The sequence below is a fragment of the Boleophthalmus pectinirostris genome, unplaced genomic scaffold (genome assembly GCF_026225935.1).
Source record: "Boleophthalmus pectinirostris isolate CB_2022bp ecotype Guang Dong unplaced genomic scaffold, ASM2622593v1 HiC_scaffold_20, whole genome shotgun sequence".
NCBI classification, from domain to species: Eukaryota; Metazoa; Chordata; class Actinopteri; order Gobiiformes; family Gobiidae; genus Boleophthalmus; species Boleophthalmus pectinirostris.
In genome coordinates this window covers 26,843,248-26,868,295 of record NW_026571153.1, presented here as the reverse complement: position 1 = coordinate 26,868,295, position 25,048 = coordinate 26,843,248, and the positions used below count along the sequence as shown (strand labels likewise).

Sequence of the window (25,048 nt, the reverse complement as noted above, 5' to 3'; positions counted from 1 at the left end):
TTCACAAGCTTTTGTACTCACTATATTACAACAAACATCTGCATTTTAACATTTTAACAGTAGTCAATTTTTTAAAATTTTTGGCCTATAGAATGTTGCCATGTTGTGAAAAAAGAGTAAATATAAGTGTACAATGTCAAATCCTTCCTCCTCTTTTGTACATCAGCATAATGTAATCCACCGAGCTCCTCCGTGTTTTGAAAGTCAATACATTTTCACTGCACTTGGTCTAATCACGTCAGTTTGCAGCAGTTTAACTACTTTAATGCTGCTGTGGTTCAAAAGTACTTTTTGTACAGGAAAGTACGTAATATAAGACGATATATATAGAACATATTATGTTAATATAAGATGATCAAATAAAATAAAAGTGTTTGTGGCTGTACAGTAGTGTTATTAAAGCACACTGCTGACACCTGTAAGAGGACTGGGAATAGCTGGTTGTGTTCACTCGTCTTGATTTGGTTCTATTTTGAGCCCATTAGTTTGGTCTTGTTCTAGTCCAGGTTTAGTCCTGGTCCAGTCCTGGTTTAGCTCTGGATTTTGTCACAGTTTTGATGAAGTGTGTGAGCATGTGTGATTGTACCAGTGACTGCAGTAACAGAAGAATACATGAATATTCTTGTACTGTAATCAGGGACCACTACATTAAACCATGAGAGAGTACATAGGCCTCTGTACCTCAGTGTCTGTAGTACAGTGCAGTTAGGATGGAGCATTTACTCCACAGTATCTCAATTATTAGGCTGTTTACCCACTAGACCAAAGGTCTGTGGTTTGGCCTCTGGTTTCACAGCAGGCTGCTGTTGTGTCGTTGGGCAGGGCACTCCTGCCTTGTCTGTGGCGTGGTCCTTGAGACTGAATAGGGAAACCTGACCTTTTTATTTTCCATTGACTGTGCACTTACAAATCTATTTTTACAAATGCATCAGCACTGCTGTCATCTTTGACCTGGGTGTTTTGACGACTCTTTTGTCTTCCTCTGCTCACTGTTCTAACGTGCTTCTCTCCGCAGGCTCAGGTTTACTGTCCCTGTGTGTCTGTGTGTGCCTGCACATCCACTGTTTGAGCATCAGGACTCACTTTAGGCGTCCTCTTCTTGCCTTTTTTAAAATCACACATGTTTTTTGAAAAACATTCTTACAAATCCTGGGTCCTGTTCTTCAAACTGTGTCTCCCACGTCCTCCCACACACACACACACACACACACACACTCCCCCCCACACACTGCACACGGTGATGTCATGAGTTAGTCTGAGAGAGTTAGGGAGCGTCTACATTTTCTTGTACTGGGTAAAAAATGTCTTTTCTTGTGCTAAATTCTATGTGTGCCTTTTTGTTTTTGATCTTTTGGGGAGAACAAAACTCTTGCTAAAACTTCTTGCTGAAATGTCTTTTTTCTCTCTTGCTTCTTTTCTTTTTTTCAATATTTTTGTTTTTTGTTTTTTTTTTTACGTTTTTGCCAGTAATCTTTTTTGAATTTTCTCTTTTCTCTTTTTCCCCCCTTTTTTTCTTAACCCTAGGTCCGATCACAAAAAAACACGATGAAACTTCGACCAACAAGCCGCGAGATGAAGGTATTTTTGTTGCATGTTTTTTTGCTTCTTTTTTCTTGTTCTTGAGTCTTTTTGGGGGTTGTCACACACTTGCACACACACACACACTAAAAACACACACACGGATTCTTCAGCTGGGAAAACTGGATATGCATAAATGTGTTGATGTATGTGCCGGAAATACTTTTTTGGTAATTTTGATTGTGAATTTCATGTTTTGACCAGTTTTTCAGATGCTCAACAAATCAAGGTTGCGAAGGTTCTATTCCCTTAAAGGTTCACTGTGTAACTTTACTGGTGAAGGATCGCTGGTCTCCACGGTTACTGCTTCTCCTGGAATGTTCCACAAAATGGCATTAAAGGGCCCATATGACTCTATTTTATAATCTCTGTTCTAACGTAGTTTCTTCATCACAAACAGAGCTGGAGTTGTGTTTTGTTTCATTCACATGTTTAACACACAAACCTGCACATTTAGTTCTTCTCTCAAACAGAAAACACTCTGTCTCACCTTGTGATGTCATATGGTGATACAGGAAGCCCTCCACTGTTTTTTTCTCCATTGACTTTCACTAGAATCATTTGGAGAATTTCAGCCCTGGAATTTTCATTGTCTGCTCAACAAAAGGTAAAATGGGCTGTTAACTTGAAAACAACCACTTCATGACATCACTGGGTGAAAAAAAGCACTTTGAGTTTGTAGACAGATTAATAAGGATTACTCCAACATGTGTGAATGAAACAAAACACAATCTCCAGGTCTGTTTGTGAGGAGGGAACAACATTAGAACAGGGTTTAAAGCTCACAAGAGTTGATTTTGCATAATATAGGACCTTTAAAGGAGCTGTATGTTTTACTTACACACACACCTGTGTTCAGAGTCTTGACCTGCATATTCCACATCCAAGTTTCAATTCAGTTCAACTCCTTTATTGTCACTGTCATATAAAATAACAATGGAATTACATTAAAGCATCAGAAAACTGCATAGTGTATTAAAAGTGCAGAATAGTGTAGAGAACCCCCCTATAACACCCACCACCAGTGTGTCTCAGTCTCAGTTTATGTTCAGGACTGGTGAAGCTCAGAACCTCCAGAATTCCCTCCCTGAGCTGCAGAGGCTGCACTAGCACTCACTCATGACTGGTGCAGGTGCTGAGGTTTAGGGAGTGACCATTCAGATCAGAGAGACATTTTAGGTTTAAACACTCTGGAGTTTCATCAGTGAAACTGGAAACAGAAACGAGAGACTCAGGTGAGGCTCATTTTAAAAGGTTTAGTCATTATAAATACTTTTTGACTTCAACCTAAACCCTTTCGGACATGATCCATGAGGTTGTAGTCTATGTTTTGTTTTGTTTTGTTTTGTAGTGCTGCAAAATGACAGAACAAAAAATTAAAAAATACTAAACTATTACTGTTCTGCTTCTGATTGGAGAATTATTTTGAGAACCAAAGCACCAAAATATAACACAATGAATGTTCATTGTCTGTGTAATGAAACATATCTATCAGCAGATGCAGAGGTGACTCCACTCACTGGAAGAGTGCATCTACAATTGAATACATGCAAGATAAGTAGGTTTAATGCCCTACTGTGGAACATTCCATAACATTTCCATGGATACAAACGAGTGGTGTCCCCAGACCAGAGAAGTTACACAGTGCACCTCTAATCCTAGTCCCTTTACAGAGACATTTAGATCATGATTTGTACTCATCTGTTCTCATTAGACCTGCTTTAGTCCCACTTTAGTCTAAATTTAGTCTTAGTTTAAACCTGGTTTAGTCTTGGTTCAGTCTAAGTTTAGTCCTGGTTTAGTCCTGGGTTAATCTTGATTTAGTCTTGATTTAGTCTAAGTTTAGTCCTGGGTTAATCTTGATTTAGTCTTGATTTAGTCTAAGTTTAGTCCTGGTTTAGTCCTGGGTTAGTCTTGATTTAGTCTAAGTTTAGTCCTGGTTTAGTCTTGGTTTAGTCTTGATTTAGTCTTGGTTTGATCTACGTTTAGCCCTGGTTTAGTCTTGGTTAGACCTGGTTTAGACTTGATTTACTCTTGTTTTGGTCTTGGTTTAGTCTTGGTTTAGTTTAACTTTTGTCCGGGTTTAGTCCTGGGCTAGTCCTGGTTTGGTCTTGGATTAGTCTTGGTTTAATCTAAGTTTAGCCCTGGTTTGGTCTTGGTTAGTCCTGGTTTAGTCCTGGTTTGGTCTTGGTTTAGTGTAGTTGTAATTTCATCATGCTTTGGTTGTAATTCAGAACAGATTTAATCCAGGCTCCATCTTGGTTTAGTCTTGATTTAGTCCTAGTATAGTTTTAGAAACCTCAGCACCTGCACCAGTCATGAGTCAGTGCTAGTGCAGCCGCTGCTCTTCACATGAGACCTGAACATAAACTGAGACTGAGACAAACGCAGGACGTGTCTCTGTCTGCAGGTGAACACTCTGACGACAGTTAGGCTTGTAGTACTTATATTAAAGGGCCCATCTCATGCAAAATCAACTTTTCAGAGCTTTCTACCTTCTAAGAGTGATGTGTGGGCCTTGGATTTGTCGCTGAAGTGTTTATTAGATTGATTGGGCTTTTTTTTTTAAACAAATTGCAGCGTATTTCTGTCACCCTCCCACGTGACAATAAACTAAAGCTGCTACAACGATGACGCGGCAGATACACCTATGACACGTTTGATGTAGCAGAAAACGCTTCACACCCCCCTCCCCCACTCCACCTCCTCCACCCCGCATCGACTGACGATTCCCACATGACCTAAACAAAAGCGACAGCATAAGCTCATTGTTCTACACTGCAGTGAACACGATATAATAAGTTGATCTAGTGTTTATTAATACTTTACCAATCAGTAATGTTCAGCTGATGTGGACGCGGTGCTTGAGCTTCGTGCACCTCAAAGTCCTCGTCCGATTCCGGGTCCAACACATGCGGCTGAACGCGCTGTATCTCCATGATGAATAAAAGTTTATTCCTACCACTATCAGGGTCACATCTGTCTCCCCCTCCCTCCCTGAGATGGCGGAGGAAGGGCGGCTCACTCATCGCCTACGTCACGTTTGGAGGGCGGAGCCTGTGCTTTCTCTGGACGGGCGGGGGGAGGAGCAATAGTCGACCTTTCATAGTTCCTGGTCTGTGACTGTTTCCAAGAAATCAGTAAGATTTCAGAACTATTATGTAATGGATGTTCCAAAACCCAAACTGTGCATGTTTATGTGCAGAAGATACAACGTGAAAAGATTTATTTTACATGAGATGGGCCCTTTAAAAAAAAAAAAAGGCTACATAAGGTTCATTTAAAGTTCCTATATGACACAAACGTGACTCTTGTGAGCGTGATGTCATGTTAGAATGCTGCTACCTCCTCAAAAACACACCTGGACTTGTGTTTTTCATTCACACATGTTTGAGTAACACTTTATAATTAGTCTGTTTACATCTCCAATGCTCTAAATGCTCTGTTCCACCTTGTGATGTCATGAAGTGGTAGTTTTCAAGTTCACATCTCCTTTTCTCTTTAGTTCAGCAGAGATCTCCAACTCCAGGTCTGAAATGATCCAGATGATTCTAGGGAAAGTGTGTGGCGCTTAAAAACACAGTGGAGCACTTCCTGTATCACCACATGATGACATCACAAGGTTGAACAGAGTGTTTTCTGTTTGACAAAAGAACCTTTAAATATCATAATTACTATTTTAAAAGGCCTGTACCAAATTTAGTTTGTGTATTTGAGCACAATGTGTCTTTCTCAGTACAGATATAAACGATTCTTTTCTGCATCTAATCTGTCCGATAATCAGGAAGTGTGCTGTTAGCATGCTGGTTGTCGCTAGTATTACTCTGACGGTGAAACTCTGCTCTGGTCTCTGAAAGTCGTGAAAAGCTCTTAAAAACTCATCGCGGTGAATCAGGACGCTCAGAACGCACGAGGTAAGTGAGGAAGAACTTTGGACCGTCTGATCTGCGGAGAGGGGAGCCCGTTCACAATAAGAATGATGATCTAGATTTATTTTTTTTTTTATGTTTTTGCGATCAAAAGAGAGGTATTGGTGTGGGGACGGTTTTATTGTGAGTCAGCAAAAAGAAAAAGAAAAAAAAAAAAAAAAAAAAAGTTGGGGCTCATTCAAGGACACTGTGGAAAATTCATTTCTAATTTCCGCACATTTCTCCCAAACTCTTTGAAAACTCGACTTCAGATTTATTTTATTGCTCTCTCCCTCCCCCACTTTCTCCTCTCCTCCCCGCTCTCTCTCTCTCTTTCTCACAACTTGTTTCTTCTCTTCTCTCTACCCCCTTCTCTCTTTTCTTCTCTCTCTTCCTTTCTCTGCCCCCTTCCCCTCTGTTGCTTTCTTCCTACTTCTCCTTCCATCACTCTCTTCCCTCTCTCCCTCCCTCCTCCTTGCTCTCCTCTCTGTCTCTCACTCTTTCTTCATCTCTCCCTCTCTTCTCCTTTCTTTCTCCCCCCTCTCTCCTTCACTCTGTCTCCTTGCTCTCCTTGCTCTCCTCTCCCTCTCTTTCTTTCTTCCTCTCTCTAACCTCTCTTCCCCTTTCTCTCTCCTTTCCTTCCCTTCCGTCCTCTCCTTTATCGTCCCTCTCTGCTCCCTCTTTCTCTTTCCCTTCTGCTCTCTCCCCCTTTCCCTTCTCTCTCTTTCCCCTACTCTCTCTCTCCTCCCTCCTCCCTCTATCTCCTCGCTCTGCTCTCCCTCTCTTTCTTTCTTCCTCTCTCTAACCTCTCTTCCCCTTTCTCTCTCCTTCCCTCTTTCTCCTCCCTCCTCCTTCTCTCTTCCCCTTTCTCTCTCCTTCCCTTCCCTCCTCTCTTTTATCGTCTCCCCTCTCCTCTCCTCCCTCTTTCTCTCTCCCTTCTGCTCTCTCTCCCTTTCCCTTCTCTCTCTCTTACCCTCCCCCCTCTCTCACTCTCACGCTATCTCCCTCTCTCCCCTCTGCCCCCTCACTCCCTCTTTCTTCCTCTGTCTCCATCTCTTCCCCTTTCTCTCTCCTTCCCTTCCCTCCTCTCTTTTATCATTCCCCTCCTCCCCCTCTCCCCTCTCCTCCCTCTTTCTGTCTTTCCCTTCTGTTCTCTCTCTCCCCTCTGACCCCTCACTCTCCTCTACCTCTCTTCCTCTGTCTCCATCTCTCTCCTTTCCGTTTCTCCGCCCTCTCCCCCTTCCTTCCTTCCTTCCTCCCTCCCTCTCTCTCTCTCTCCCCCTCTCCTGCCCTCGTTCCTCCTCTCTTCTTCTTCTTTGATATTGGGGGATGGTGTATTTGAAGTGAGGATTGGGGCTGTGGCTGCCTCAGGATCTCAGCTCTGATCAAACGCGCGCACACACACACCCCAACACACACACACACGCACATGCACGCACACACACACCCCAACACACACACACACGCATGCACGCACACACACACGCAATTTTGAGTGTCAAAGCCCAAAAAGCAAAACCACAAAGTCGAGACGAGAGAGAAATAAGACTGAGGCAAGAGGAGAAGTGAAGTCCAGCGAGTCAGACTGTGGGGATTTAACTGTACAGGATTTTAAAATTAACCTTTTTAGCTCTTCTTCTCTTCTATGCCTCATCAAAAACGTAAGTAAAAAAAAGTACTGAAAGTCAGATACTAATCAGTATTAAAGGTTGTATGGAGGATTTTTTTTTTTTCAGTTTTAAATTGTCAATTAAAGTTTAAAATACCATTACAGAGATGCAGCAGCCTTGTAATTATGATGACCAAAAAAAAAAAGAATGAAAATCTATCAACTGTGGACGTGGTGAGGCCAGATAAACATCAGCCAATAGATAACAAGGCTACCTCATTTTCTATTGGCTGTTAGGTTGTCAATCAAACTCCCTACGTTTCTAGTATAACTGACTCAGCGGCGTGCGGGGATTATGTGGTTTATGCAGCGGTTCTTAGAGGCTTTTTTAAACTGTTGCTTCCTCGCAGTTCGCACAAGTTTGTTGAGGTGTCGGACGAGAATCCACGACCAGTTCGCCGCAAAAGAAAGTCAGTTTTTGAGGTCGCTGAAAGAAGAAGAGAAGGAGAAAAGGAGCGAAGACAAACTGAGGTGATTTTTGGAGATTCCTTCCAGAGAGACAAAGGGCCTAAAATATTTCTAGACAGGTCACTTCAACAGTATTTCTGAACACGCACTGGCTGTAAACAAGCGTGATTTCTAGAGTAAAGAGGTTAGGGTTAGGAGGTGTTTCTACTGAGGGAGCTGTGGAGGAGGAAGGTGGTGTCACGCATGCACAACATTTGAAAAAGGACTGTCACTGTATTTCACTTCCCTTAAAAAATCCTCTATACAACCTTTAAAACTAAAAAGTAGATCCTCATTTGAGCAGGGAGCAATACTGAAATCCCAGTGACAGGACAGAGCAGAACCTTTCTTGAATGTCCTGTGAGCCCAGCACTTTGGGACAACGGATGGAAATGAGCCTTAGACTACAATCTGCTGTGTTTACATTCATCTTGTCATGTTTGTCCATTAACATGCTTGGTCCCAATCAAATAAAATAAATATCGTATTTTCCGGGCTATTAGACGCGCTCTTAAGCCTCCAACCCCATCAACAAACAACTGTGCGCCACACAATCCAGAGCGCCCTATACATGAATCCACTCAGGTGTCCCAGCACGACTTCAGTAAACTACAAAGCTGCACCACCCGCAGAACACGCAAACACACACAGAGCAGACAGCGACCGCACAGCGACAAACACCCACAGACACACTCATCACTCCACGCCGACGAGGAACGGAACGAAGGAACGAACCGAAAAAGCGAGTGCAATGTGCCACTTCTAGACACGACTGAACAACTGAATCACTGTGAACACGCCAACAATCCGTTGGTCCCAGACAGCACCCTCCCTACACGCCACGACTGAACAAAGCCCAGAGTCACCGTGAACGCCACAAACAAAGTCCAACTGACCCATCTAACTGTTGTGATTCATTTAAAGTCCAGTGCAGTTTATTTATGAAAAAAGTTTGAAAATAGACCATTTTATGACAGTGCACCTTTATAATCCAGAGCGACTAATAACGGTAATACAAAAATACAGTAAATAAATAAATAAATGAATACATGTCTTTAGAATGATGTTGACCTGAGAAGATCACATAGACTAGTATACACACATGGACACTATGAACCTACTGGACCACTGAGGATCACACACATATAACACATATGGGAATAGAAAAGAAAGTTCTACCATTTAATGTGGAAAATCACATTCTATTATCTAAAGAAAGCCTGTTTTTTTTTTGTTTTGTTTTGTTTTTTACGATCATTGTTGTACTGGAATCAATATTGAGCCTATTCCCTAGTACTGAAATCAAGTTTTTCATGTCAGCATGGTGACAACACTCCCTGGGCTTGTCTTTTGCTTCATCCATGCTTGTTTCATGAATAATCATTAATTCAAAGTCAAAGTCTGAGCCTTTAAGATGCTCCATTGGCATTTTGCCCATATAGTTGCGTCATAGATAAAACTTCAGACTTCTTCTACACAGTTTATAAGTCCATAAAACATCACTGGAAACATTCTGCAGCTAAACTGTTCACAGTGAACACATGGTTCTGTTAGTTTAGCATTCATGGGGGAGAAGGACTGCAGTCGACGTTAAGGGGTTAATAAATTATAACTTTCAAATGTAAACATTACTTCAAGATAGAGTGGGAAAAAGTAATCTGAAGGTGACCAAAGTAAAAGAATTCTTGAAGTGAGTACAGTGTACTTTAGAGCACACGTATTACTTCTTAATTACTTCTCAGTTCATTGTTGACTTGTAGTGTCAGTCACACCACAAGCATCAGAAAACCACGAGCACAAGAAGACTACAAGCACCAAAAGACCATGAGCACCAGAGGACCACGAGCACCAGAAGACCACGAGCACCAGAGGACCACGAGCACCAGAAGACCACGAGCACCAGAGGACCACGAGCACCAGAGGACCACGAGCACCAGAAGACCACGAGCACCAGAGCCACGAGCACCAGAAGCCCACGAGCACCAGAAGACCACGAGCACCAGAGGACCACGAGCACCAGAAGACCACGAGCACCAGAAGACCACGAGCACCAGAGACCACGAGCACCAGAGGACCAGAGAGCACGAGCACCAGAAGCCCACGAGCACCAGAAGACCACGAGCACCAGAGAAGACCACGAGCACCAGAAGACCACGAGCACCAGAGGACCACGAGCACCAGAAGACCACGAGCAGACACAGAGACCACGAGCACAGAAGACCACGAGCACCAGAACCACGAGCACCAGAGGACCACGAGCACCAGAAGACCACGAGCACCAGAAGACCACGAGCACCAGAAGACCACAAGCAGCTAAATGGACAATAATAAGTCAAAAAATAAATAAATAAAAATGACAAAACATTACAAAATACATTACAATAATCAGTTAAAATCATCTGTATGGAACAGATTTTATTTTTATTTTTACTTAAACGATATTATGATCAAAACAAGATATTAAAGCAAAAAAAAAAAAAAAAAAAAGTCTAGTGGAGCTGAGATGATTGTTCTGCTGAGAGAGAGAAAGAGAGGGAGAAAGAGGAGCAGTGTAAATGAAGAGGGCCAGTGAAGTGTTTGCTGCTCTGATCACTCAGAGACCACAGCACCTGAGCCCCAAAGACAATCTGATCTGACGCCCACAATGTCAACTGTCCACAAAACACATTTGCTTTGTGCTTGGAGACTGTGGGAGAGCAGACGTGTGTGATGCTTTCAAATCCAGGACCTGTGCATTAAAGGACGAGGATTCTGAGGATTCTGACATGAGGAGAGATCACAGTAAAGAGCCCATATGACACGCTCTTCTGATCTTTGTTCTAATGTAGTTTCTTCATCAAAAACAGACCTGAACTTGTGTTGTGTCTCATTCACATGTTTAACACACAAACCCTGAATATTTAGCAGCATTCTAACATGGCATAAAGCTCACAAGAGTCTATTTTGTGTACCGTATTTTCCGCACTATAGGGCGCACTTAAAAGCCTTTCATTTCATCCAAAAACGACTGTGCGCCTTATAATCCAGAGCGTCTTATATATGAATTTATTTGTGTGTCTTAGTACGACTTTAGTAAACTACAAAGCCGCTCCACTTGCAGCATTACGGCTCCCGTAGTCAGGAGCATCAGGAGTAATACAGACTGTGATTCCTTTTAATATCAAAATGCACCTGTCAAGAGACACGCTCACAACGCCTACTTTAAAGGCTTTTATAAAGTTAAACTAAAGCTAAACATACATTTACCAAGACCGGGAGACAGCGCAGAGCGATTTACGCCATGATCTGCCAATGGATCGTGGACGCCTGGGCTAAGGATCAGTATCAACTGTGGTCTGAGCTTTCACCAAGACCAGAATCATCACTGACCTGCCAGAGAACAGTAACCACACTGACTCGGATAATGACGAGAGGGATGTGGGCGTGCTGGACGCCAGAATCACCCAACTGTTTGAACTATTATGAGTTATTGTGTATACTTTAACAATTTACCGTCTCACACAGTATTTTTATTTTTTTTACATGTTACAATTGGACAAAGTTAAGAGTTATTGTGAATGCGTTAAATAAAGTTTGACTGACTTATCTAACGGTTGTGTTTCTTTTAATGCGCCTTATAATCTGGTGCGGTTTATATGTGAAAAAAGTTTGAAAATAGACCATTCAGAGACAGTGCGCCTTATAATCCAGAGTGACATATAGTGCAGAAAATACGGTAATATTGGAACTTTAAATGAACCTTTTTTTTTTTTTTTTTTTATATAAGTTGTGCAACCCAACTGAAGAGTCACTCAGACATGTGTGAGCTCCAGGTTTGTTTTTGAGGAGTGAACGTTAGAACATGACTTTAAGCTCACAAGAATCAGAAAGAAAAGGAACATGGAACTTTAAGCTGTTGTATAAGTTTATAAGCACTTTTCACAACTTCCACACACCAGAGCATATAAAGCACTGCTGACCACAACTGGCATGCTAACAGCGCACCTGCCTTACTTCCTGGTTTGCAGATAGTAATAGTACAGACAGAACACCATGATCCCCAAGATCTGCTCTCCTCACATATCTGTACTAAGACATGACAAATGATTCTTTACTACATGCACCGCAAAAAATGAAATCTAGCCAAGTTAAGATTGAATTAAGGATTTTCTATCATGATTTGAGAAAATTTCACTTGACAGGTAAAATTATCTGCCAATGAAACAAGACTTTTTGTACTTAAAATATGAAAATACATCTTGCACTTAAAATAAGAAAAATAAAAACTCTTTGCAGTTAAAATAAAAAACAAAATTAATGTTACTTGAATTAAGAAAAACACACTTATTCCATTGGTAGATTATTCATTATCAAGTTTAATCAACCCAAATAAAGTCAAATGTTGTTAATTTAAGTCATTTTAGCTTACCTCAATATTACTTTTTGTAGTGTCTGGTGATCATTTATCGACTTTAATACTGTGCATGTTTTTTACCTGTGATCCTGGGAAATTTGCCTATATTTTAAGGATTAAAGAACCAGGCACGAATAAATCTAAATACAGCTTTATTTCTGAAGAGGAAACACTGTTAAAACACGGATCAAAGCTCAGAACTGTACATGTCTGTATAATGTGTGACTTTTAAACGTCCTAAATTACACAAAATATACTGTTGTGAGCTTTAAGTCATGTCAGAACGCTGTTACCTCCCCAAAAACACACCTGGACTTGTGTTTGTTTCATTCACACATGTTTGAGTAACTCTTTATTATTAGTCTGTCTACATCTTCAAAGATTAAAATGCTCTTTTCCGCCTTGTGATGTCATGAAGTGGTAGTTTTCAAGTGATCCTCTCCTTTTACCTTCAGTTCAGTAGAGAATATCAATTTCAGATCTAAAATCATCCAAATGATTCTAAATGAATGAAGGTGTGTATCACCACGTGACATCACAAGGTGGGACAGAGTTTTTGGAGAGAAGAGCTCAACCTAAACGTGCAGGTTTGTGTGTCAAACGTGTGAATGAAACAAAACACAACTCCAGCTCTGTTTGTGATGAAGAACAGAACATTCGAACAGACATCAGAACAAAGTGTCATAAAGGACTTTTAATCAGAACTTTACCCAGCACCAGAACGGCCATTTTACATCTCCCACTTTCTGTAGCGTTTTGATTGATTGAAACATATCTCCCATTTGTAATTTTCTCCATGACTAGTGAGACGTCAGAGATATGAACTCCTCAGTGCGCATTCATTATAGTGTTATTAATAAATCCTTACTGTCATTAATCACAAAGAGACTCCCACAGACTGGAGTCCTCCTTAAGACTGACACAATCAGTCCAGCGCTAATGCTAACTGTTATCTCTGCTAAATGAGCCGTTTGTATTCATTTAACTCCACTGTCGAGAGGAATGCTATGTGGCTAAAGCAATATATATATATCTCTTTAAAAGTTAAAAGTGCCGTGCCTGATTAAGTTCGTTTGAAACAGTTTGCAGTGGTCCAAAGTTCTTCCTCACTTTATGCCAGTGCTTCTCAATTATTTTCTGCCACACCCCCCAAGGAAGAAGAAGAAGAAATAATTCCATACGTCTCCGCTCTCCCCCGCGACTGTTAATAGTATCATCTGTATTCACAAAGTGGGACGATAGTTGGTGATATTTGGCACGTTTTTGCTGAAAAACTCAAGCGTCTTATCAGTGTGATCGGGGTGTAATGTCTTTAAGTGACGCCTTCATTTATTTGGTTTCGTGCTGTCCGCTGCCCACATTTTTAGACACTGTAAACGTTCTTTCCTCATTTCCCGCCGTAGTGAAGCCCAGTGCTACATACTCTTTGTCATGTTTCCTCGTCTTAACTTTCAGGAGACTGTCATTTGTTTCATTATTATTATTATTATCCCTGTTCGATATTTTTCCATGGTGTCTCTTGAGGGTTTGTTCATTGCACTTCGTATCTCAGAGCAAAACACCTGACACTACACTGCCAACTACTGTGGTGGATGTGCAATTACACTTTATTCTAGTATGACAAAAGAAGAAAAAAAAAAAGCACATTCCCTGAAGTCACACTATTTGAGAAGGACTGCCATCTGCATTCAGAGTAATCTAATTACTCACCGTGAGGAGTTTGTAAGAGACCAGAGTGGAGTTTTGCTGTGACTGTAATAATGATCTAGTATTGGACTATTTCTGTATATAAATATCTACAACACACAGACACAGAGTCAGGAGTACAGTCCAGTTTAAATAGTTCACTTGATATAGTAAAGGAGCACTGGAGCTTTTCTGGTGGTTGAAAACAATGACATCTCCATGGAGACAGGCAGGTATCAGGCCCTTCACCAGAAAGTCACACAGTGCATCTTTAATGGAGGTGGCATATTCTATTGGGGGGGCCTTCGAGAGCAGTCTGGGTCTCGGAAGGTCTGACACTCGTCGAGTGCGTTCATATTTCATTACGGCCACCACTGGTATAAACTTGTACCGATGTGTGGAGCCAGCAGACACTGTGTCTCTACACACAGCCCCAGTGCGGCTTGTCCACAACAGCATGTGCCCTCGTCTCAAGGCAGATGAAACTCTTTAAAACATGATCCTACCTGTCCATCTGCCTCACGTCAGCGCTCCTCCTCACCTTTTCTGACACGCTTTCCCCCCACATCACTTCCTCCTCAGTGTGCACTGATTTGAAGAGCAACAACAAACTTGAAGCAAAAATATATCCACATAAAAGTGCACAAAGTTTGTATTTGTCAAGATGGGCATTTGGTTTGGTAAATGTGCAGAGGCTGGTAAATAGGCTACACAAAACCAGTAAGAGAAAGTGACTCCAGTTAAGAACTTAAATCCACTTTACTCACTTTGAAGGAGTTTTGTGTAAAGTGCCAGTGGAAGAAGAGGGTCTCAAACTGTGGGTGAGGGTCCAAAAAAAAGGCGCAGAGTGTTTAAGTGCAGTACAGGTGGTCTTGAGTCTTGAGTTGGTCTCGATGGGCTGTGGTCTCACTGTTGAACCTCAGGTCTTGGTCTTGTCCTGGTCTGGACCCTGTGTTCTGGGACAGGTCTTGGTCTCTAGGCAGTCTTGACTACAACATTATGAAAAACTATTGTCTAATGCTCGTTAGCTCATGACTTTCTGTGTGAGAGACTTGTTTAGATTGAATTACAGTTGTACTCACAGTAGTACTTTACTGTCATATAGATCCAAAATGTGGCTGAAATTTGGCAATGAAACAGCAGCTCCATCACATAAACGTCGTTTTTAACACAAATCAGCTCACCTGTAGCTCCAACTAAACCAGTGCTTTCTGGTCAGATTGTGTTAAAACAAAGTGCATAAAGTCTAACTTGAGTTACAGAACGTCAGACAGAGCAGAACCTCCAGTTAGCATCACGTCAGCTGCAAAGTATCCATTGGAAAAGTTACACAGCTCGCCAGAAAACATGATACATAATTTAAACTTGAAATAACACAGTAACATTTCTTAAATAAAATCGCTCAATGTTGAAATCCCAGAGCAGAAAGTGCGATTGTGTTTAGTCCGTACATTTATAATAAAAGCTAATTAGCCCGGGGCCTATTGTAATTACTCTGCACCAATTAATACGGTACAGGGAAGTCATAAGTCATAATTCATGTCAGTGAAAGGCCAAAATGATGTATGCGCACAAGTCAGCCGAACGAATGGAGTTTATGTGAACGATGGAACACACTGGACTAATTAAAGGTGTTCCAGAGCAGCTCAATCAAACAGGAGGAGAAACGAGCCGCTAACGACGTGTGCTAAAAACGAATCGATTACGACGACTTCAGTTCAGAATGTTTCACTTGTTTGTGAGTAGTTTTGATTTAGAATTACTGAATGTGATTTATAAGTGTAAAAGGTGTAAAGAAAACATGTTATAACATCTCTATTTTCTGATCTCAATCCGTGTATCATCTGTTCATTTGTTTTTCAGTATTAAACCAAAAATAAGAAAATGAAAAAAACTACTATTTTCTTCATTATTTGTCTCCAAAATCAAAATGAAAAAATGGATAACAATTCGTTTTTTCAGTTTTTGATTTTGTGTTTAAATGAAAAATGGAAAAAATGGATAACGGCCGTTTATGTGAATTCTGTGACTGCGATGCCGAACTTTTGCACTGCATACGGACTGAACCAGGACTCATCCAGGTCTGGGACCAGACCGGGGCAAGAGCAGACTCCAAGCTTTGATTCCGAGCCTCCGCAGGGTCCGAGCCTCAGCTTCAAGCTCTGGCCCCGCCGTGGGCTCTCCTCCGGGTCTGGTCATGGCCTGGTCTCGGTCTCAGTCTCGGTCTCAGTCCCAGTCTGGTCCCGGTTTGGTCCTGGTCTGATCTTGGTCTCAGTCCGTCTGGTCCCGGTTTGGTCCTGGTCTGATCTCGGTCTCAGTCCCAGTCTGGTCCTGGTCTGGTCCTGGTCCTGGTTCCGGTCTCAGGTCTGGTCCTGGACCTGGATCAGTCCTGGTTCAGTCCGTATGCGGTGCAAAAGTCCAGCATCACATTCACAGTAAACGGGAAACGGCCGTTATCTGTTTTTTCCATTTTTCATTTAAACACAAAATCGAAAACTGAAAAAAACGAATCGTTATCTGTTTTTTTTTTTCATTTTGGTTTTGGAGATAAATAATGAAGAAAATAATTGTTTTTTTTTCGTTTTCTTATTTTTGGTTTTATATTGAAGAACAAGTGAACAAATGATATACAGATTAGACTCATATAATAATGGAGTTACTCAAACTTGTGTGAGTGAAACAAAAGACTCAGGTCTGTTTTTGAGGGGGTAACAACATTATAACATGACTTAAACACTGTATCGAGGATTTTCCAAGGAAAGAGAAATACAGCGACTGTTTGTGGCTTTTCAAATGTTGCGCATGCATTGATTTGCTGTTGAAGTTTTTCCTGTCCAGAAGTCATTTAGCGACCAACGCGTCAGTCTGTACACTCTTCGTCTGCTTCAGTCGCACCATCGCTGGAAGAAATCTCCAAGAATCACCTTAGTTTAGCTTCGCTCCTTTTCCCCTTCTCTTCTTCTTTCAGCGACCTCAGAAATGGACTTTCTTTTGAGGCTAAAGCCGGGCGTATACTTAGTGATTTTTGGCACGTTTTGAGGTGGTTTTTCACTCGTGCGACTGTTTTTGGCTTAATCTTGTGTTGTGCTTCGTGTAGAAACATGCGGTAACAAGAACCGTCTAATACCTCATGACCAGCTCCCGATCACCAATCGTAGGTTGCAAGAATATCAAACCTATTTGAAATCCAGTCGCCTCTTGTGAGGGTTTCACTCTGTTGAAGTATGGGGGAGAACAATCATGAGTGGTGAACTTTTAAACCCTGTGATTTGGTCGTACAGTTTGATTTGGGGCTGAATTAACGGATCGGAAATATCAAACAATGTATGTCTGGCATAACTGGTTGTAGATTGTTGTCTGCCATTGCAACAAACTTTGTGCTAACTGCGAGGAAGCTACAGTTTGAAAAAGCTGCTGGGAACCTCTGTGTTGGTCGAGCAAATGGCATCTTGCGTATGTGGAATGCGTGAGAGGCATAAACCCCGTTATTCCAGCGTGCCAGCGACGCAGTTACGTCATCATCATTCCAAGGCCCCTGCATCTCTATTTTGCTATTTTGAACTTTCATTGACAATTTGAAACTAAAGAAAATCCTCCATACATCCTTTAAAGCTCACAAGAGTCCACTTTTCCTAATCTAGGACCTTTAAGTAACTCCATGATACACAACTTAATGCCGTACTATGGGACATTCCGGGCAAAGCAGTGGCATTATCTTGAACAAGCAGATGGCAGATCCTCAACCAGAAAAGTGACTAAACAAGTTTCATTTCCATGTATTCACTTAGGAGCAGATCGGTATGGCCCAAAAGTGTCTGAAGTGAAGCGTCCCTCTCTGTCTGAGGGTTTGAAGTGGACCCTGAGGGCCACTGGCTCCTGGGACATCTGGGCCATTACCAGATGGTGTTAGCTAAGGTGTGACTCAGATGACCACGAGACGACTGGACAAGAGAACACAGACTCAAGACGATCAAAAGTAGAGAAACTTTCACCAAACGTGGACGTGATCTTGTAACTTATAGATTGAACTGATATGCTTAAAGGTGCATTGTGTAACTTTTCTGATGGAGCGTCTGTCACTTGCTTTTGTTGATGTTATTGCTTTGTCTGGAATGTCCCACAGTATGGCATTAAACCTTTCTGTCTTCATGGTGACCAAACTAGACCCAGTTACAGGTCAGATCTGTGAAGAGGCGACCCCGCTCACAGTCAGAATGTCTGTTTTTTGAGGTATTTTTGAGCTGTAAAACCACCTGTAATTGAATAAATGTAAAGAAAATAAATGTTTAATGTCATACTGTGGAACATTCCAGACAGAGCAATGACCTATCCACAGAAACAAGCAGGTGACAAACCCTCAACTGAAAAGTAAACATTTAAATAATATAAAATATGAATATAATAAATCTAAGATGAGCCGACCCCAGTACGTTCCATGAAGACAGAGGTTAAAACAGGTGTAGAGGAGCAGAGGAGTGAGATAAATGCAGCAAAAAATGATGATGAACAGGAAATAGTTTGTAAGATGCCATATGGCTATTCACCGCTTCACTATAATTTGATACATTGATATGAACTGATGTTATGTATTATATTATATCATATTATATTATATTATATTATATTATATGATTTGTATTATGGATTGTCTGCTGCATGAAAAACTAATTTTCTTCGGGATAATAAAGTATCTATCCATCTAGATGTGCGTTTACACTAGCTTCAGCTCTCTTATCCTCTTTCTGGACACTAAAACGATTATTTGACATAGAAATGTCTCAACAGATAGTTTTCTGTAAAACTTATGAGATAGAGACTGAGAAAACAGTCGTGTATATCACGAGTCACGTTGCATGTGCTTATACGAGCACATTACCAAAAGCCATTCTAGAGTATTTAAAAGTGAATCTGTCATTCCTGGTCGATCTATTAGTGGCCATATCTGATCCCGTCAGATCTCAGAAGCTCAGCAGGACTGGGTCTGGTTAGTACTTGGATGGGAGACACTGGGAAAAACAGGTACCACAGGGGGGCACAAAAACTGTCATTGTGTCCTTAGGCAAGACACTTCACCCACATTGCCCAGTAAAAGTGGTGTGTGTGAGTGAGGGATGGTGGTGGATGGAAGGGCCAGTGGTGCAGATTGGCAGCCTTGCTTCTGTCAGTCTGCCCCAGGGCAGCTGTGGCTACAGTAGTAGTTTACCACCACCGGGTGTTGAGTGAATAAAGGTCTGTAAACTGTCTTTGTGACAAAATGTCTGTGAAGAGCTATATAAATTAAAACCAAAAAAACGTACTATCAACATAAAATAAAAAGTGAGGTAAAGATCAAACCCTCCTCTGTCAGAAGATTTCAGATGTAAATCCATGTGGAGCTGTTTTCTGTTGCATCTGAGGAGGACGCCAAGAAAACTGTTTCCCTTTGGGACAAAAATAAATGACAACACAGTGCTCATGGAGGGACACATATATCTGATTGTGACACCAGTATCAAATGACACAATATTATATTGAATATCATTGCTTCCCTACTTTAAGTAGAATTTATGAAGAAAACCTGGAGAAAAGTTGGAGAGAGCCGCACCAAACACATCCAAAATGACCCCACGTGAACCACACCGATGGAAAAGACGCAATCTGTGCAACTTTAAAATAAGAGCCACACAGAAAATTACAATAGTGCATACTGCTAGCATCAGCACACACACACACACACACACACACTTATAAATACTATTGTTTTATTGAACACAGTAAAGCATATAGAGTCATTATATAGAGAGTGTACATTAGAGACTGTTCCTATGCGCAGCCCTGTCAGCATTTCTATAGGTTTAATTAGCTGCTCCCACGTACATTTAACATAACATTCCTATACAGTGTAGTACTAAACCTATATCTGTACTATATCTGTACTACGAACTACTCCCTGACCGACAGTACTGGGATATTAGTATATACTGTACAGTATCATAAAAACTCATATATAAAAATAAGTTAAAGATGCACTAGACCTACAGTACGTAACTTTTCTGATGAGGAATATGCTGCCTGATTGTCTCCATGGTGATGTTATTGCTTTGCCTGGAATATGACACAATATGGCATTAAACCACGCTGAAATACATCATTACAAGTGCTTTTTGTATTGCTAAAAATAATCAAATTACTGTGAGTAAGCTCGCCTCTCAACAGATCTTATCCGTAACTCAGCCTGTTTGCAACAGTTGCTCGTCTCCATGGAGATAGATACGTTTATTGACATACTGTGGAACATTCTAGGCAAAGTAAGAACATGTGTGTGTAAACAGGTCACATCCCACCCTGTAGAATAATCCAAAAGTGTAACAGTGTAGTTTTATCTCTGACGCCCTCTGCTGGTAACAGCTGGGACTGAATTTTTCTCTTTATTTTCATAATTAAACAATATAATTAATCACAGAATACATTTACACAGACATTTTTTCTTTCAAAGAAACTCATTCACCTCGTGTTTTCAGAGGATCCTAATCATTCAGCGCCAGGAGTTTAGAAACACTTTTCACAACTCTCAAAAACAACTAGCATGCTCTCCTCGCACTTTCTGCACACAGCAAAAACTGGAGGGTTAACATTTCAGGGTAAAATATTTGCTGTTTGTTTTTAACACAAAAAGTGTTATTTTAACTATTTGAAAGTTAAATGGGGTTTGAGTTGGGGTTATTTGCCAGAGTTAATTCCACTTCCCTTAGTGTTTGAACCAGGTTTGTTCATCATTTCATCTTTTACAATGTTTTAAAGAAAATAAAGACTTTTTTTTTTTTTTTTTACAGTGCACCTTAATTTTCATTCATTTTCACAGTGTGTGTTTACTACTCCTCAAAATGTTAAATGAACTCAAATAAAGTGTCAAAATAAAACACCTCTGTGTGTTGTTTAGCTAAATCTGGATAACTCTACAAAGTGTTATCTGTTTACTCTCAGAACTTTCATATAACTCCTTGATTTAGGGGGTTAAACAGGAACTCTGGTTCATTGTTACTTCATTAACAATTCCAAAAATGTTAAAGATACAGATTGGACTCATATAAACCCTGAGAAAATGTTCAAACTGATTCCATTTTAACTCTTCACATGTTTGCTCTGCAGACAGTACAGAGAGTACACAGCCACAAGAGCAGTGTTTACATGATCTACACAATATCTGACACATTTCAACTTTTCTGGTGGAGAGTCTATAGGACACTTTTCTCCAAGGAGATGTTCTTGCTTTGTCTGGAATGTTCCACAGTATGACATTAAACCTTTCTATCTTCATGAAGACCAAACCAGACAAAGTGACAGGTCAGATCTGTGGAGAGGCGACAGTCACAATGTCTTTTTCTAGATATTTTTGAGCTCTAAAACCATCTGTAATTGAGCTGTAAGGTAGAGCTGTTTAATGTCATATTATGGAACATTCCAGGCAGAGCAATGACATCTCCATAGAAACAAGCAGGTGACGAACCCGCAATCAAAAAGTTACAAAGTGCAATTTATGAATTTCTTCCCCCTAAAATGTCTGATATTGAGCTATATTGAGTCATTTAAGGTCCCCACACACTACACGAGAATTGACCTGATTCTGGCTGTGATTTGCTTTTCTCTGAGTTTGAGGACGCGTGACCAAACTTTGCGTCTTCATAGTTGCTGGACACCTTTGTCCTCCCCAAATAATGGTTAATAGATGCATCAAGAATCTTGGACTTCCGGTCATTGCGCAATTCATACTGGGAAGGATTTTCTGAAAAAGTGAGCATCAAACCTCCATGTTTGTTTTTACAGTGGGATGTGTCTATTGTCAAAGCAGATTTTTTCTAGTCTTTTGAACCATATCACTTTTGTTTCTGGTTCTGGTATTGTCATATTTTAGTTTTGGGATTCGGACATCGTAATTGTGTGGTTGTTGGATCCTAACAGCGGAAAACAGCTCGAGAAATTTGTTTACGAACTTCATAACTGTAAAAGAGAATTAGATGTGTGTGACTGAAAACCTCTGTTCAAACTGTTTCTCTTCCCAACGGAATTGAAAAATAGTAAAGGTGAAGGTGATGGGCAGGATTGATCCACAGGAAGAACCAAAAAGGAAACCTTTGACTGACTAAATCATCCTGAGTTTGCAGAGAACATTTTGTATGTGGAGCGCCAACAAAGCAAAACCCCGATCCTTCACTCAACCTTGGTTACAAATTTAAAAAGTCAACGCCAAAGCAAAAGGCATCAACTGTTCACCAAGAAACACCTTCCACTGCAAAGAGACCAAGACGTGATGTTGTTGTAAGAACAAGAAAGTGCAGCTCAGTCTGTTTGTCTTCTGCACCTCTCAATTAACAAACGGGATCCCACTTTGTCGGCGCTCCACATACAAAATGACACTGTAAACTCGGGATGATTTAGGCAGTCAAAGGTTTCACTTTTTGGTCCTTCCTGTGGATCAATCCCCTTTTGCATTTATGAAGTTCGCAAACAAATTTCTCGAGCCGTTTTCTACTGTTAGGATCCAACAACCACACAATTACAATGTCCGAACCCCAAAACTGAAATATGACAATATCAGAACCAGAAACAAAAGTCATATGGTTCAAAAGACTAGAAAAGACTGACTTTGTCAATAGACACATCCCACTGTAAAAACAAACATGGAGGTTTGATGCTCAATTTTTTGGAAAATCCTTCCCAGTATGCATTGCGCAATGACCGGAAGTCCGAGATTCTTGATGCATCTATTCGGTTGGGGCTTTATTTGAAAGTAAAAAGGTGAATTTTGTTCCTCATGTGTGTTTGTTTACATCCACACAGCGCACAGATCAAGGTGAATCTGCAGTGTCTCTACTTCCTGTGGACTTTTTCTTCAATCTTTACACTTTAAAAACTCTGTATCTGAAGTTTTGCACCACATTTCACAAATAATAACACACTTTGAAGTAGAAGTGCAGAGCTCTGATCTTTGGACACAGAATCTTGAAGTGAGTGGTTTTACTGTACTGTGCAGCCTGTGGTCCGCAGTCGCAGTCGCAGTCGCAGTCGCGGTCGTGTCCCGCTGCAGTCTGAGATCGTCTGTGGTGTTTGCATTTTGTCGCACACTTAAAAATCATTTAAGACTGAAAAACCCTGTCATGCTTCACTTGTCGACACATCACTGCCTCGATCCCATGCTAAAAACACGTCTTCATTATTGTATCTAAGCCTCTTTCCTCTCACGCTTTTGCCCTCATTGTTTTTAAAATGCTCCAAACAGAAAAAACCCTTTTGAATAATGTATCACGAACTCCTGACAGTGGAAGACCAGAAAAAAAGAAAAGACACTGACAGTTCTTTTCGCTTCTTTGGAGAGAAATAGTTTTGTGAAATAGACCCATTTTGTTTGTCCTGCTTTTATATTTTCACTATTCTTTGCTCGTCTTTGTGGGGCCAGAGTCGGTGCGGGGCTTTGTGATAATGTGTATGCATGGACTACAAAGCACCTCATTCCAACTGCACAATACACAAACACACAACTTTTTCACTCACTTTTTCATATTATTTGTTTTGTTTTTAGTAATATTCATTTCCCCTTGTTGTTTATGAATTTGGAAATTAATTTGAATAATAATAAATATGGAGTTTGTACAGTTTTAAACACTTGAATTATTTCGGTGCGTTTGCTCAGTTTTCGCTTTTTAAAAATTATCATATTTTCTGCTCTTTTACATAATTGAATTAAATTTGCTTTTCGGTAAACAGAAGCAATTTATTTTATTTTATTTGATTTAAATGATAATTTGAGTGTTTTTTATTGGCTGCCTCCGCCAAGCAACTTCTCACTCACCACATTCATGCATAGTACTGAAAATCTAAATCGAAAAAATAAAATAAAATAAAATATCGAAAATCAGATACTAATCGATACTGAAACTAGTATCAAAACTAGAGACTCATTTGATTAGGTATCGAATCGGTATTGAGTATCGGGTCGATTGTTTTGTGTTGAAATCAAGTTTGAAGTTTTAGTATCAGGACAGCATTAATGCAAAGGCGATATGGGTGAAGTGTCTTGCCAAAGAGCACAATTTGTACAATTTGTAGAAGATGGACCTGGATTTTTTTTTTTTTTCTTCTTCTTCTGCTTGTTGCATTTTCAGACAGACTCAAGATGATGTCACTTCCCACAATGCACCTGTGCTGCCTGACAGGTGTTTCCTGTTCTGACAGGAGCGACAGGAGAGAGAGAGAGAGAGAGAGAGAGAGAGAGAGAGAGTAGACCAAGAGAGGGTGAGAGAGAGAGGAAGAGGGGTGAGAGAGAGAGGAAGTGGGAGTGAGAAAGAGGAAGTAGGGTGAGAGAGGAAGTGGGAGTCAGAGAGAGAGGAAGTGGGGTGAGAGAGACAGGAAGTGTGGGGAGAGAGAGAGAGGAAGTGGGGTGAGAGAGAGGAAGTGTGGTGAGAGAGACAGGAAGTGTGGTGAGAGAGAGAGAGGAAGTGTGGTGAGAGAGACAGGAAGAGTGGTGAGAGAGAGAGGAAGTGGGAGTCAGAGAGAGAGGAAGTTGGTGAGAGAGAGAGGAAGTGTGGTGAGAGAGAGAGGAAGTGTGGTGAGGGAGAGAGAGAGGAAGTGGGGTGAGAGAGACAGGAAGTGTGGGGAGAGAGAGAGGAAGTGTGGTGAGAGAGAGGAAGTGGGAGAGAGAAAGAGGAAGTGGGGTGAGAGAGACAGGAAGTGTGGAGAGAGAGAGAGGAAGTGGGGTGAGAGAGAGAGGAAGTGGGGTGAGAGAGACAGGAAGTGGGGGGAGAGAGAGAGGAAGTGGGGTGAGAGAGAGTGTGGTGAGAGAGAGAGGAAGTGGGGTGAGAGAGAGAGGAAGTGTGGTGAGAGAGAGAGGAAGTGGGGTGAGAGAGAGGAAGTGTGGTGAGAGAGAGAAGGAAGTGGGTGAGAGAGAGAGAGAGAAGTGGGGTGAGAGAGACAGGAAGTGTGGGAGAGAGAGAGAGAGAGAGAGTGGGGTGAGAGAGAGGAAGTGGGGTGAGAGAGAGGAAGTGTGGTGAGAGAGAGGGAAGTGTGGTGAGAGAGAGAGGAAGTGGTGAGAGAGAGAGGAAGTGGGTGAGAGAGAGAGGAAGTGTGGTGAGAGAGAGAGGAAGTGTGGTGAGAGAGAGAGGAAGTGGGTGAGAGAGAGAGAAGTGGGAGTGAGAAGAGGAAGGGTGAGAGAGGAAGTGGGAGTCAGAGAGAGAGGAAGTGGGAGTCAGAGAGAGAGAGTGGGTGAGAGAGAGAAGTGGGGTGAGAGAGAGAAGTGGGGTGAGAGAGAGAGAAGTGTGGTGAGAGAGAGAGAAGTGTGGTGAGAGAGAGAGGAAGTGTGGTGAGAGAGAGAGAGTGAGAGAGGAAGTGGGGTGA

At 41.3% G+C, this 25,048-nt stretch overlaps 1 protein-coding gene across 9 annotated transcripts in view; it reads left to right on the top strand.

Annotated features, from left to right (window-relative positions):
* nlgn2a (neuroligin 2a) overlaps window positions 1-25,048 on the top strand; it is a 217,168-nt gene that overhangs the window by 51,674 nt on the left and 140,446 nt on the right. Inside the window, exon 5 of one of the 9 annotated variants that reach the window (XM_055156351.1) lies at window positions 15,327-15,363. The exons of the other annotated variants lie outside the window; for them this stretch is intronic. Within the exon in view, the coding sequence (XP_055012326.1) occupies window positions 15,327-15,363 (37 nt within the window). The remainder of the gene's footprint in view (window positions 1-15,326; window positions 15,364-25,048) is intronic. 9 annotated transcript variants of the gene reach the window in all.